The sequence below is a fragment of the Colius striatus genome, chromosome 12 (genome assembly GCF_028858725.1).
Source record: "Colius striatus isolate bColStr4 chromosome 12, bColStr4.1.hap1, whole genome shotgun sequence".
Lineage (NCBI taxonomy): Eukaryota > Metazoa > Chordata > Aves > Coliiformes > Coliidae > Colius > Colius striatus.
Window position 1 is genome coordinate 7972057 of NC_084770.1, and position 12665 is coordinate 7984721.

Here is a 12665-nt window from a genome sequence, read left to right on the forward strand (position 1 = left end):
TGGAGAACAAGTGAGCATGAAAACATGGGAAAAAAATTAATCTCAATGGAAATCCTTGACTAATTGACAGGTTGGAATAAGAATGACCATAGATCCCAAACTATGCCAGGCAACCAGTCCGCTCCAGGCACTGCAAGCTCACTCAGCCAGCCACATGTCTGGCTGTTCTCCTCTGCCAGTTTTACAAGGCCTAATTAGCTCTATTCCTTTTGTTTGTAATTACAAAAGCAAACAGCTCTTGGAGAGAGGGAGAAGAGAGGAGGCAGCTGCTTGACTGAACTAAAGAAAATGTTTTAAAAGTTTGCCTCTCATCAGATGCACTTGAAATTATGAAAGGGATGAACACAACAGCCCTGGTGAGTGGAAAAGGTTTCCAAGGCCAGGTAGAAGCAAAGAGGTGGAATCTTGCTTTCCTAGGGAGGCATCAGTGTAGGTTAGAAGAGATCATCCCAGCTGAGAACCATTTTCTACCTGACCTGCAAAAACATCCACCTGACTGCTGGCATTCATTGTCACAGCTGGGAGAAGCATAATATCCTCCCAAAGGGGCTTTAGACTGAGATAAATCCTCCCACAGCCAATCTCTTCATGATCCTGTTAACTCAGAAATCCTGTCAAGAATTTGTACATGAGTTTAAGACACATACTTATCAGCAGGTCTCTTCCTGCTCCGGAGGCAGAACATCAAGCGACAAGGGCAACAGCCTGCACATACCCTACCCTGGATAAAGCTAAAGAGAATGCTGCTGAAACACTGAGCATCTCTCCCAGGATCTCCACACCCCATCCCTTCCCCATTCCTGCAGCTCCCACTCCTGTGTGCAGGAGCCATCTGCCTTCCCCCTGCTCCTTCCTGCTCCACCCAAGGAGCAGCCTGCCTTGCCAAGGAGCAGACCTTCTGGTTCCTGGGCTGCAATTGTAGAAGATTACTGGGTGAGTTTCTGCCAGAGGCCACAACTGCCTGATCTGTCCCCACCTTCATCTGCTGTAGATACACACAGCTAAACAAGCCTTCACACTGGCAGGCAAGCTCCCAAAACCTCAAGCCCCCCTCTTCCAACACATCATCCAAGTTCTGCTAAAAAACAACAAATGAATACAGTCCAATTTTCCTTAAAAAAGTCCATTTATTGAAACTGTTTAAACACTTTATACAAGTTCCAAATACAAGCATCTGCTCCCTGGCTCAGGGTTAATGCAAATACAAAAGCACAGACTTCAGCAGCTCTTTAATGTGACCTGAGCTGCCACCTCCTCAGACCGAGGTCTCATGAGGCTGCTGCTATGCACAGGCAATTCCCCATGGAGAAGTGGAAGCCACATGACCCAGCTGCAAGTACAGGCCAATATCAAATCAAGCCTGAAGCGAACACTCTGGTTTTCTTTTAGTAACATTGATTTGTGTTGCAGAGTCAGGTCAAACAGAGGTACAAGGCTCATACAAACCACCAACACCATGGCTGTACATAGCTCAGCCCCAGAGACTCTCCCTGTCTACAGAAGGAAATAAAAGACATCTAATGCTTCTGAATACATACACAATTATAAAGCCTAGTCAGAAGCAACCAGTTTCCTTCTGTAGAAAAATAAATGTTGAGCTTTGGAGAACTGGTACCATCCTTCTAGGAATTGAGACTTCCTCCAGCCAGCCTCAGGCAGTTAGTGAAACACCAAGTGACTGACTGGCTGGGTGTTTTGGAGGAAGGGGTGGGAACTTTTCATGAGCTGCATTTTTTTTTAGACACAACTTAATATTCAAGGATGGCTTTATCTTTAAAATGTTAGCTTCTTCCTCTTTGGTGAGCTTGGATTAAAAGAAAATGCCATAACCTTTGGGTCAGCTTCCTTGGAATTTGCCTTCATATCATCACTGAAAGTGTTTAGAAGAGAAAAAGATTAAATGGCAGCATGTGAGGTATCCTTGGGGAAACGTCAGGGAGAGGCAGTGCAATCAGTTTGGTTTAACTGCAGAAGGCAAACTGAGATCAGTAGCTAAACCCAAATGAGAAAAACTCAAAGAAAGAGGAGAGTCCATGTTAAAAGGTGGCCTGTACACCTCACAAGGGGATAAAGCTTTAAGCTCAGTTAGGTACTATGGTGGGAACACAGAGAAACAAAATCACTGGCAGCACTCTGTGTCTAAGGAACAACAGCCACAGCCCTACCAGAGACACACAGTGAAACCTGAAGGCAATCTTTTTCCTTTAGCTCTTTCCTGGCACCAGGAAACCTGCAGCTGCTTTGGGAGTCTGCTAACCTCTGTGGTTACAATTTTGCAGCCTTTTGCTCTGATACAATCAACTTACAAGATATACTCCATCTTCTGTTGGCCAACAGCATCTGCATGGACAGTTACAGGTTTCAGTTTAAGCACAGCAATTTGTGACTGACTTTGTCACGCCAATCTGCACAGAAAGGAGAGGGCTGAAGATGATGTCAATAAGAGCATTTTAGATCTCTTCAAGCATTTCTATGTGTAAAGTCTTTTCCCTAAAACTGTTTCCTCCTCAAGCTATCAGCTTCATCACTTTGTTTATGTGTTCCTTTAATGTCTACACACACCACACTGGGCTCTAGTTTAAGGGGATATGGGACTGAATTTTTACCATCTATTTCTTTAAAAAATACCTAAAAAAGCACCAACATCCATCTAAAAAAAACAGTATCATTTTTCCCTTTTACTCCCAAATACTAAAAGTTAACCCAAGCTTGGAGGTTTCATCTTTCCAGTGGCAATACCTATGAACCTAGGCTAGCCTTCCTCCACGGGCTGGGAGAGAAAGGAGAAGTTATGTCCAGTAGCAAAGAGGATTACAAAAATATACACATTTTTGGGAGAAGAGGAAGGCAGAACCTAGAGTCTGAACTCTGCTCAGGACAATGGCATTGTAGTGTCCTCTCCAAAATGCTTTCACTACTAGTGCTGGCAGCTCCTCTTCGTTGTTTCATTATACGTAATCCTTCCCCGTGGAGGGGGCATTTTTGGGATAGCCTCGGCTGGGTGGATATGAAGTTTCTCTCCGTGGACAGGAGCAGCAAAGGAAGGCTCCCCCTAGAATGGCCAGAGAAGCAGCTGCCCAGCCTATGAAGAGAGCTGATCCAAACTCAAATCTGGAAGAGAAAAAAAAAGAGTGAATAATACAAGTAATGCCTCTGGATTTGTGTTAGTGTGTTCACACAAAGCCAAAGGGAGATGAAACAGCTTCTTGTAAGGCAGCAGTTTGGAACACTCTGAGACTCAGTTGACCCTTTAAAAGCCCAGAGCTCTAGACTGGGTTAGTCCAGTCTATCAGCTCAGCCTGAACAGCTGCAGCAGGGACAAGCTCTGGGGAAACAAGGCCTTAAGCATTTATGAAGGAAAAATGCATAAGTTAAATCGCTCACAGTGATGCTGCCTTAAAACAAAGCCAAGACTTACAAGCCACATGGTTGACAAGATCTAGCCCTAATGCTCTTTCTGCATGGTTTGAAGCCAACCCAGCTAGCTCAAGGAATTTCCTTCTTTGAGCCATTGCTACTCAAAACTAAGCCCCACAAGCATTTGTCACGATACATTGTAGTGTTTATCAAACAGGACAGTACCTCGTGTTGACTGGGGTGAAAGGATCATAAAAGGCCCGAGCCACTCTGTTGCCATACCAGGAGGTGGCCACCAGTGCTGCCATCCCTGCAGGGACACAAAGGGAAGAGACAATATCATGACTTGCACAACCCAACTAACTTGCTGCAACAATAAGCACATACCAGAACCTGCATCCAGAGTGATGCTGAGCTACTGGTGCCCTGGAAAGTTTGGAGCTGTTTACTCAGTACTGGTTGGAGCACAAATTAAGGAAGGAGTTGTGGTCACCCAAAGTTAATATTGCACCAAGAGGCAAGACTGCTCACAGCCTTTCACTGAAGCAGGTTGTACGGGTCAAACTCAGCTCTGCTAATAGAGTTGGAAGGTATACAGCACATACAGAAAGCACAATGCTAGTGCCAAGGGATAAAATTTGATGCCTCAACCAATAGCTATTGCTCCAAAGCCCTCCAGAGAATTCCTAGCCAAAAACACTCTTGGAGCAGTAACAAAAAGCCCTCTCCTCACATGTCCTATGCAGAATAAATGCATTTAGGAAATAACACTTTTAACATGAAATACATCTGCATGTTACCAACCTGCAATGATGAAGATTATCCCACCAAAGACAGCCATCCGCATCTTCTTCACCTGGTCATCTTCCATGCACTTCATGCATTTCATGCCAGTCACAGCAACAAACACAGCCACAAGGCCCAGGAGTATTGCAGCCACCATCAAAGCCCGAGTGGCCTGAAGACTGCCTAGAAGACATTAGAATTTGAGTTACCAAAGAAAACTCAAGATACAAATAGAAATTCAAATTAATGTGCTCAGTAATCATGCCTCAAAATAGTCTGCTCCCTGTTACACAGGATACAGCCAAGCAAGACATTCCTTTTTAGCTTTAAGCTTCCAGGGACTGTCATATGCATCAGGATCAGAGGACTTTGAGCCTCTTCTAAAATGCATGGCAAACAAGGGCATGCATCTTTTTGTAGGAAATGACCTGGGAATTGCCCCCAGACATCTTTTGTTCCTTGATCATTTGAATCCCAATTGGAAGGACATATCTGTTTATCAAAAGAAGTATTCAGATTTAGGCTCTACCTTGACAAAGCATTTAGGCACATGTTTTAATATGAATGGTGCTATACATATGAATAGTCCTACAGCAGACAGCAAGGCCTCTTCATTACTCAACACCTCTAAAACCTGTCTTCAGGTGGTGTTTTAAGATATTTTTTGTGCTAAATCTTTAGTTTGAGTCCCACATGGACTCAATTACAAATTGCAACAGAAACAACATTTCCTAGCCAAGAGACAAATAGGGTGGTTTTAATTCTACCTAAAATATTTGACTTAGACTCAAAGACATGCAAGTGTCTTATTTTTAAGAATTGGAACATAGGATGATGCCTCTCATAGGCAAGGGTTGTATTTGCCATGGTTCTCAGCAAACAGATTCAAAGGCACTTTATCAAATATTTGGTTTTATACTGACTCATCTGAAGGAGAAAGAAAATAATGATATAAACCAGGTAATTACAGACAGAACACATGAATAGCACTGAAATAAGAGCCTAAGCTTTACTGCCTAGCAAATCAGGTTTGTTTGAACAGCATGGCTTTTAATGTACAGCCCTGTTATGATCTGGGAACAGAGTGGTTAAAGAACAATCTCCCAGGAGCATGCTGTAGCCAAGGCAAAGTGTCCCCTGACACAGATGGTTATCTATGGCAGTGACACATGTACAGTTTCAGCAAAGTGTCACCAGAGTCTGTTCCCAAGTTTGGATGGAGTTCACCTCTCAGAAAGCACACTGCCTGCATTCTGCTCTGCCAGAGCTCTGCAAAGCACTTAAAGCATGGACAACTGCAGCTGCAAGATTCAAACCTACAACAGCACACCTCCAAACTCAGTCAGCACTGGCAGTATAAAACCATCAGGGCCTGAGCTACAGCGGGCTCTTTGGTTTAACCTGAAACAGACAGAAGCTCAAATCTAATGCTGGCCAGGAGGGTAGCATTGCCACACACCTCTCTATCCTCTGCAGCTGCTTTATTATGCTTTCTCCCACACTGCTCCTGCAGGGAAATTCTTGTGACTCACACCAACAGGCTGCAACTCTGCTTTAAAACAGATCTGGCTCTGCCTCCATACACAACTTTTATTGTTCCATAAAACAGATTATGAAACCTGTTAAAAACAATACAATAAGAAGGTGATATTTGGAATAATAGGAAGTGACACTTTCATAAGGAGAGTTTTGGCTTTCTTGGGAAAAATCCCCTAATCAGCTTGGCTAAATGTTCTCTCCCACCTCCTTCAGGAGGGAAAGGTGACACACCTCTGAACCACCCAGTTGTTAATCAAATCCCATCTGCTGCATTGATTGCAGAAACTCATTTACAAAGTCATTTATCCCTTTAGCATGTCACAACTGCACTATCCAAACATATTTTTAAGAGATTTTTCTCCAATGTCAGGCTACATTAAAAATCATTCCTAGCTTACAAAAGTTATGCCAATCTCTGAAAGACATCAGTTTACTGACAATTTACCACTCAGTTTACAATTCAGCTGCCATACATTTAAGGCTAAATTGTGCATTAAAGCAGCAGCTCTGGGGAGGTCAATGGCTGAAGACTAGTTCATACCTTGCTTGGGAAAGGACATTTTCTGCAGAGGTATCAAATCAAGTCTACAGTAAGTTGGGCTTAAGTCTTGCTGGAGAAGAAATTATTGTTTTGAAAATGTTATTTTATGAAGCTGAAAATAGGAAATGTTATTGCAAAGAACTAGTTATAAGAGTGGGAAGAGACCTCTCACCTTTAAACCTAACAGTAAGGGACAAACACAGGAAGGTGCTTGAAAAAGCTTCTACGACCTCAGAAAACCTAGCTATGAAACATTCTGAAATCTCAAGCTGTACAAGTATTAACTGGATGCAGGCCACAGCAGCTTTGCAAGAGCAGCTGAACAAAAAGCAGCATTGTGAGCATTTCCCAGGGCTGCCTGCTTTCAGTGGCAGACCCTTAAGGGTCATCTACTGGTGTCCTCGCTCCTTTGTTACACATGGCTCCATGACATGGGACAACAGAAGCATTTAGGATGCTTGCAGGACAGGAAAACAGGTTGGAGCATTTGCAGAACAGACTGTCCCTTTACCTCAAGAGGTTTTAAGGTGACGTGACTGGATCAGTCAGCCATTCTCCCTCCCCTCCACCCAGGCTGCCTGCCCTGGGCTCTGAGCATGCACTCAGAGACAGTGCTTTTGTCTTCCCACCACTTTTGCAATGTGTGTAGTGTACATTGACTGTGGTTAATCATCACACCAGCCATTAGTTATTATGTACACATTAAAAACCACATTGTCAATGGAAGCTGCAGATCCAGAGGCAGAGAAGCTCTTTTAAATATTAGTTCTGTTGTTCACATGGGCCTTTCCAAGTGCTTTAAAAAAATCCCAAATGGTATAATACTGTCTTAAACCTGCTAAACAGGACTGGCTACCAACGAGTAGAGGTAGTCTACAGCAACCTAACTTTACAACTTCTATCATATTAGAAACAGGATTTCCCCACACTCCTTGCTGCAACTGTCTTGCCAGCAGGAACAGGTAGTACACTGCTTACAGCCTCCCACATCACAGCTTTCAGAAAGCCCAGGCAGTCTCAGGAACCCATGGGGCAAAAACCAGTCCTGAACAAGGTGAGACACATTGGCCTGGTACCTAACAATGGCTGTCAGATGGCAGTAGGATTTTGTCAATATAAACCACTATTGACCTGGAAGCCAAACGTTTTTAAAGAGGTCTGGCCTAAAAAGCCTCTGGCAGGAGAGCAGCAAGCACTAAAAAACAGCTTAAAACTATTGAGGATGGTTAACAAATGTGTATTCTGTAAGTCATAAAAATGACACAGCAGCTCACACCTGTTTTGTTTCACGAAACTCACTTTAAAAAGACATGCTAACAAGCAGTTCTGACTTACTGCTAGTGGGTTTGGACACTAACTACATCATGCAGCTCATCTGAAGACTGTCTTTCCCACAGCTATTATTACCTGACACAGGATAATTGCTATCAACTATAGTTATAAAAAAAGGATTTCATCAGCATACGTTTAAGGTTATTTTTCTGTCGTCAAATTTCAAATTTCCTTATTTATTCTGTTTATGTCATCTACATTATAGAAAAGCTGTTGGGAGAGTGCCCTGTGATTCTTGTAACGCCTGCTTGTAATGCAAAATTGCTGTAATGGCTCTGTGTGCAGATTATGTTCCGATAGGGATGCTTGTTGAGTGCTTTGTTTCTAGTTAAACTATAGACTGTTCTTCCCCTTCCCATGGGCCTCCATGCAAGTGCAACCAAGTAATGAGAGAATACAGGTGAAACAGAGGCTGTGCAGCTCCCTCTAATCTCTGTGAGGGTTGTTCCCCAGGAGTTGCTTCCTATAGTTTAGGAAGCATGTTACACCTCCAAGAGAAGTCAGCGGCCTTCACAAAAGCCAAATCTCTTGGAAGAAACATGACCTGAGATCCTGCTGTTCTGCCCTGCCTGCATATGAAAGTTACTTTTGTACAGCAGGCAAGGGAATGAAGATCTGAGCAATCAGTAACAGCTTCAAAGGTGGCCATCAAACTCTTTGCAGTCACTCCTGCTGGACTCAAAAGTCTTTTAACTCCTTTACCAGCCCTCACAAAGACCCTACAGACCCCATCACCAGATATTCTAATCTGGAGTCCTTGAAAGCATCTCCCCACAAGTCTAGAAGATTTAACAGAGGAATGTAGGCAGGATGCAGGCTCACACAGGGTCATGTTTCTCATCGAAGTGGTAAGGCTGTAATGTCCTCACTGCATATACAGTGCAAAAGAGGCAAGTTCAGTAGGCAGCAGTGGCCTTGTACTCTTCCTAACCCAAAGCAAACAAGGTTCAATGGCCTCCTATAGTCAAAGAACAGAGAAAGTTTTCTGGGAAGACACAACACAGTAACACCTTTTCCAGATTCCTGGTCAGGAGACCTAGGCAGCCTGTTTTCCCATGAAGCCTGGAAATTCCCTTACCAAGGGATTTAGTAACACATAGTAACACTACCTACTAAAGCTGCTTAGAAGCTGCTTGTAGAGCAAGAAAGCCAGTGTATTGCAACAGGCTCCCATCCCCTCTTGCAGACACACTGAGGCACCACACAGCAGGAACAGCCTCGGTGACATTCCAACTAACCCTCTACCCTTTTAAAGTGCAGCAGCAGGGAGACAGTTTTATCACTCCATCATGATTTTTCATGAGGAAGGAACAGGGATTGAGAAACATGAGAGCAAATTAACCCTTAGCCCACATGAAAGAACAGATACCAGCAGCAGGTTCTACCTGCTTACTCCAGATCTAGAGATGGAGATGACAAACTATTTGGACACATTGTCCCTCATATTATAGCTTTGTCCCTCCCTGGGTCACCCTCCCAACTCTTCCACCATCACAACAAAGCAGCAGTAACCTGAGCATGAACCCTTCCTTCCCCATCTACCCATCCTCTTCCCCAGCTCTTAGATGGGCTCTGCTCAGCCAGGATGCTAAAGACATAGGAGGGAAAAAATTCACATTTCAGTGATGCTGTTTGACCCAAAGGGCATCCAAAACCTTGTTTATTTTCTGGGCTAGGGTACAAAGGCTCCTTGTGGATGGTGCTAGGTTTGGTGATGAAGTGGTAATAAGCCTCAGACTTGTCTCAAGTACAGAACCTCTCCCAGAAAAACCAAACAGTGTGATGAGTATCTTTAGCTAGAACAACCTAGATAGGACACAGAACCACCTCTCTTCTGATCAGAGCAATGTGGTTAGGTGGGGCTGAAAGCTTTCAGACAGGTACACGGAGCTTATCTCCTTCCTGTCTGAGACCATCCCTCTGAGACCCCGGAGGAGCACAAAGCTGAGCTAAGCTCCATGGACGATGCTGGAGGCCTACAAGAACAATGCTGAGGCTGTGCAACAAAGCCTGGTTGCAAGGGGTGGCTTTTGTTGCCTCTGTGGCTGCATGTGGCCACGCACTGCTTTTCACGTAAGCCAGCAAAACGCAGCCTTTCTATTGCCTGAATAGGAGCACTGACATAAGCCCTCAGCTGAACACAGCTGTGGGAGGAGTGCCAGCATGGGTGCAATCCAGCAGCCTGGCCACACGGGAAGCTGAAGGCCCCTCAGTTGGCTAACGGTGCTCATCAGCTGGTGCCAACCCCATCTCCTGACACACTGCATCAGCCTGAGCAGCCAGACTGACACACCTCAAGCAATAGCCACCAGATAACCCAAGAGCTTGCTGGCAGAAAGCTTTCCAGCATTCCCACCGGAGCCATGGATTACTGCAGGTGTGAGGAGGCTCAGTCCTTTCTACAAAGTAATTACAGAACTGAGCCCCTCCCAGCAAAGGAGGCTCTGACATGTGGCTCACTGGATTCTGGCCATGTGAAGTTCTGGCAGGAGAGCCACCTTCACCATAGCATAAAAGAATGCAGTCAGTGAGCTCTTGCTGCATAGGTTGCACCTGTCCCAGGCTGCTGAAGTGGGGATAAATGGGGTTTTTGCACACCTCCACCCAAAACAATGCTGCCCATTGATTGCTGCCCAAGGCTATAAGACCTTAAAGGATGACCAGGCAGGGAAAACAGCAGATAAAGTGTATATCCCTAAGCATGAACAGCTTTCAGGCAGGAAATATGCAACCTAAGCAAGCTGGGGTACAAGGAGCCCTTTAGCCATTCCTCACTGCCCTTCCCAACGAGGTAAATATTCCTTGCCAGTTCAATCTTCCCTGGGGCTTCCTGGGAAATTTCCAGGTAAGTGTGCCCTGGAGGACCAGGGGCTCTGTAAGAGCACAAAAGACCACTATTAGCTAAGCCTTCATCCCTAGTACGTTACACGTCCCTCCCCTGTAGCCCTGGAAAAGTCCTTATTGTTTGTCATCAAAGGTGAGGGGAGCAGCTGGTTTTTAGAGCTCAGTCGTTAATGGCCCAGGTCTGGAGGTCCTGGGGCAGATTTTTTCGGAGTCTGTTCATGCGAGGCTCCACATCTGATTCTGCTGGCAGGTCTCATTTACAGCACAATGGGCTGCAGCCACCCAGGCCCCCAGGCAAGTTTACCTTTCGCAACCCACCCAGGGGGTGGCTGGAGATTCCTTAACCCTGCTGGCATCTTCACCCCCCACCCCTAGTGCGAGATAAGCTGCTTGAAGCCGAGTTTACACATAATTACTACTCAAACCACACCAGACTGTGTGCTCAGCCCAGCCGTGATCGCCCATAGCCCTGCACCTCTAATAGAGTCGTTTGCACCTCTTGCCAGCTGCAGGGGTATGACTGCTGTGGGCCTGCGTGGCCAGCTTGGACACAGGACAGGTTCATTCATGGTGATCTGGGGATACTCCCAGTGGTCCCCGGTTTATATGAAACTGCTGCCCATTCCTTTGGGAAAGAGAAGGTGACCCAAATGGCAATTATTAATTTATTAGAGAGAGGTTAAGGTGTTCCAGGACACTTACTGGAATCGGGGTGAGGGGAGTGAGATCAAGAAAGGTGTTTTAAGGGATTTTTTTATATCCCTTTGGATATCAGCGTAAGTTACACACTCCAATGCTCTAGAAACTGCCCTCTCTTGGGGCTTCAGCTCAGCGGGACCCTAGTGACACCCCTGCAAGCCAGGCTGCAGTTCCTGCATGCATCAGGTGGCTTCACCATCCCAGGCTAAGACAAGATACCTAGATAGTACCTTGATGTCCTAGACTGCCTAAAAACTATAGGTAGTGTTACCTGGGCTGGAGTCCAGCTCACCTGCCAGCTCTCTGCTTAAAAGCCCCACGGGAGCAGCAGTGACTTTCCTAGAGAACAAAAGACCAAAGCACTTGAACGCAAAAACGATCTGCGCTCGAAAAGACCACTTCAGCACGGCTGACGAACTTGGCTTCCTGCTGAGCCATACCCAACAAAGGCAGTCCCTGGCTGAACTTTTACATCCCAAAAGTTTACGTTCACACTGCCCGAACACACGTGGAAAATCTGACTCTTCCCCTCCCGGGACTTTTTTTGGGGGGCAACTAGAGGCACCGTTCGGGATGTGTGTTGCGGGGCGGCTTCGGCACCTCCATCCGGGTACCGCCCCGCTGAGCCCGGGCAGGCGGCACCGCGGCGGGATGCGCTTTGGCGGCCGCCGCAGAGCCCCGGCTGTCCCCAGGGACAGTCACCAGGGGAGTCACTCTCGAACCCCGTGCGGAAGGTCACGGAGGGAGCCACAAGAGAACACGCTTACGAGCCCCGACGGCACGGTGGGCGACCTCCCGCCCTGCACCTGTAACACGAAGGGACACGCAGCGGAGCTCCAACGGCACCTTGAGAAACGACATGACCCGACGGCACCAGCACCCTCAGCGCAACGGGCACTGGGGGGGATGGGATGGAGGTGATGACGACGACACAGGACTGGCACCTCTGTGCCAGCACTTCAGCGAGCCGCGACACGAGCGGCACCGGCGTGGGGATAACGACCCTACGAGACCGGCAGCCTCAGCCTCAATTGGGAACACTTGGGGGGAAAGGATGACCGATAGGACAGACCACGCAGCCCCAATGGGACGGTCATCCCAACGCGCGCACAACCCCGGCCTCAACTTACTTTCCAGCTTGAGCAGCGAGTCGTACACCTTGCACTGTATCTGCCCCGTGCTCTGCATGGCGCACGACATCCACAGCCCCTCGTAGAGCGCCTGGGCCGTGACGATATTGTCCCCTGCGTAGGATGCCATTTTCCACTGGGGCATGGCGGTGCTGATGATGATGCCGATCCAGCCCAGGAAAGCCAGCACGAAGCCCAGGAGCTGCAGGCCCCCGCTGGCCATGTCTGCGCGGAACCGGGCCCGGGGGGATGGGGCAGGGGGTGGGTTTCGCTCCGGGGCGGAGGAGTTTGGCTGCGAGAGTGAAGCGAGAGAGCGCACACCAAGCCCCGCTCTGCTCCGCGCAGTGCCGCCCGCGCGCCGCCCCGCCGCAGCTTTAAACCCGCACACAGGGCGCCCCCTGGCGGCCCCGCCCCGCCCGCCCCGCCCCGCGGGGTTG

At 47.1% G+C, this 12665-nt stretch overlaps 1 protein-coding gene across 1 annotated transcript; it reads right to left on the minus strand.

Annotated features, from left to right (window-relative positions):
• Window positions 1-1107: 1107 nt before the first annotated feature.
• CLDN1 (claudin 1) lies at window positions 1108-12569 on the minus strand. The gene is made up of 4 exons (XM_062005666.1): window positions 12229-12569; window positions 4162-4326; window positions 3583-3667; window positions 1108-3111 (listed from the first exon to the last, which is right to left on the minus strand). Exons 1-4 carry the CDS (start codon window positions 12449-12451, stop codon window positions 2949-2951), a joined length of 636 nt encoding a protein of 211 aa, XP_061861650.1. The 5' UTR covers window positions 12452-12569; the 3' UTR covers window positions 1108-2948.
• Between the last annotated feature and the right edge of the window lie 96 nt (window positions 12570-12665).

Bases quoted from the DNA above. Each gene is read 5' to 3' on its own strand.
- CLDN1 (XM_062005666.1), bottom strand. From the start codon at position 12,451: ATGGCCAGCGGGGGCCTGCAGCTCCTGGGCTTCGTGCTGGCTTTCCTG. The intron at 4,327-12,228 runs GTAAGTTGAGGC...AATGTCTTCTAG, and splicing joins CTCGCTGCTCAAGCTGGAAA to GCAGTCTTCAGGCCACTCGG. The intron at 3,112-3,582 runs GTACTGTCCTGT...TTTCTCTTCCAG, and splicing joins TTCACCCCAGTCAACACGAG to ATTTGAGTTTGGATCAGCTC.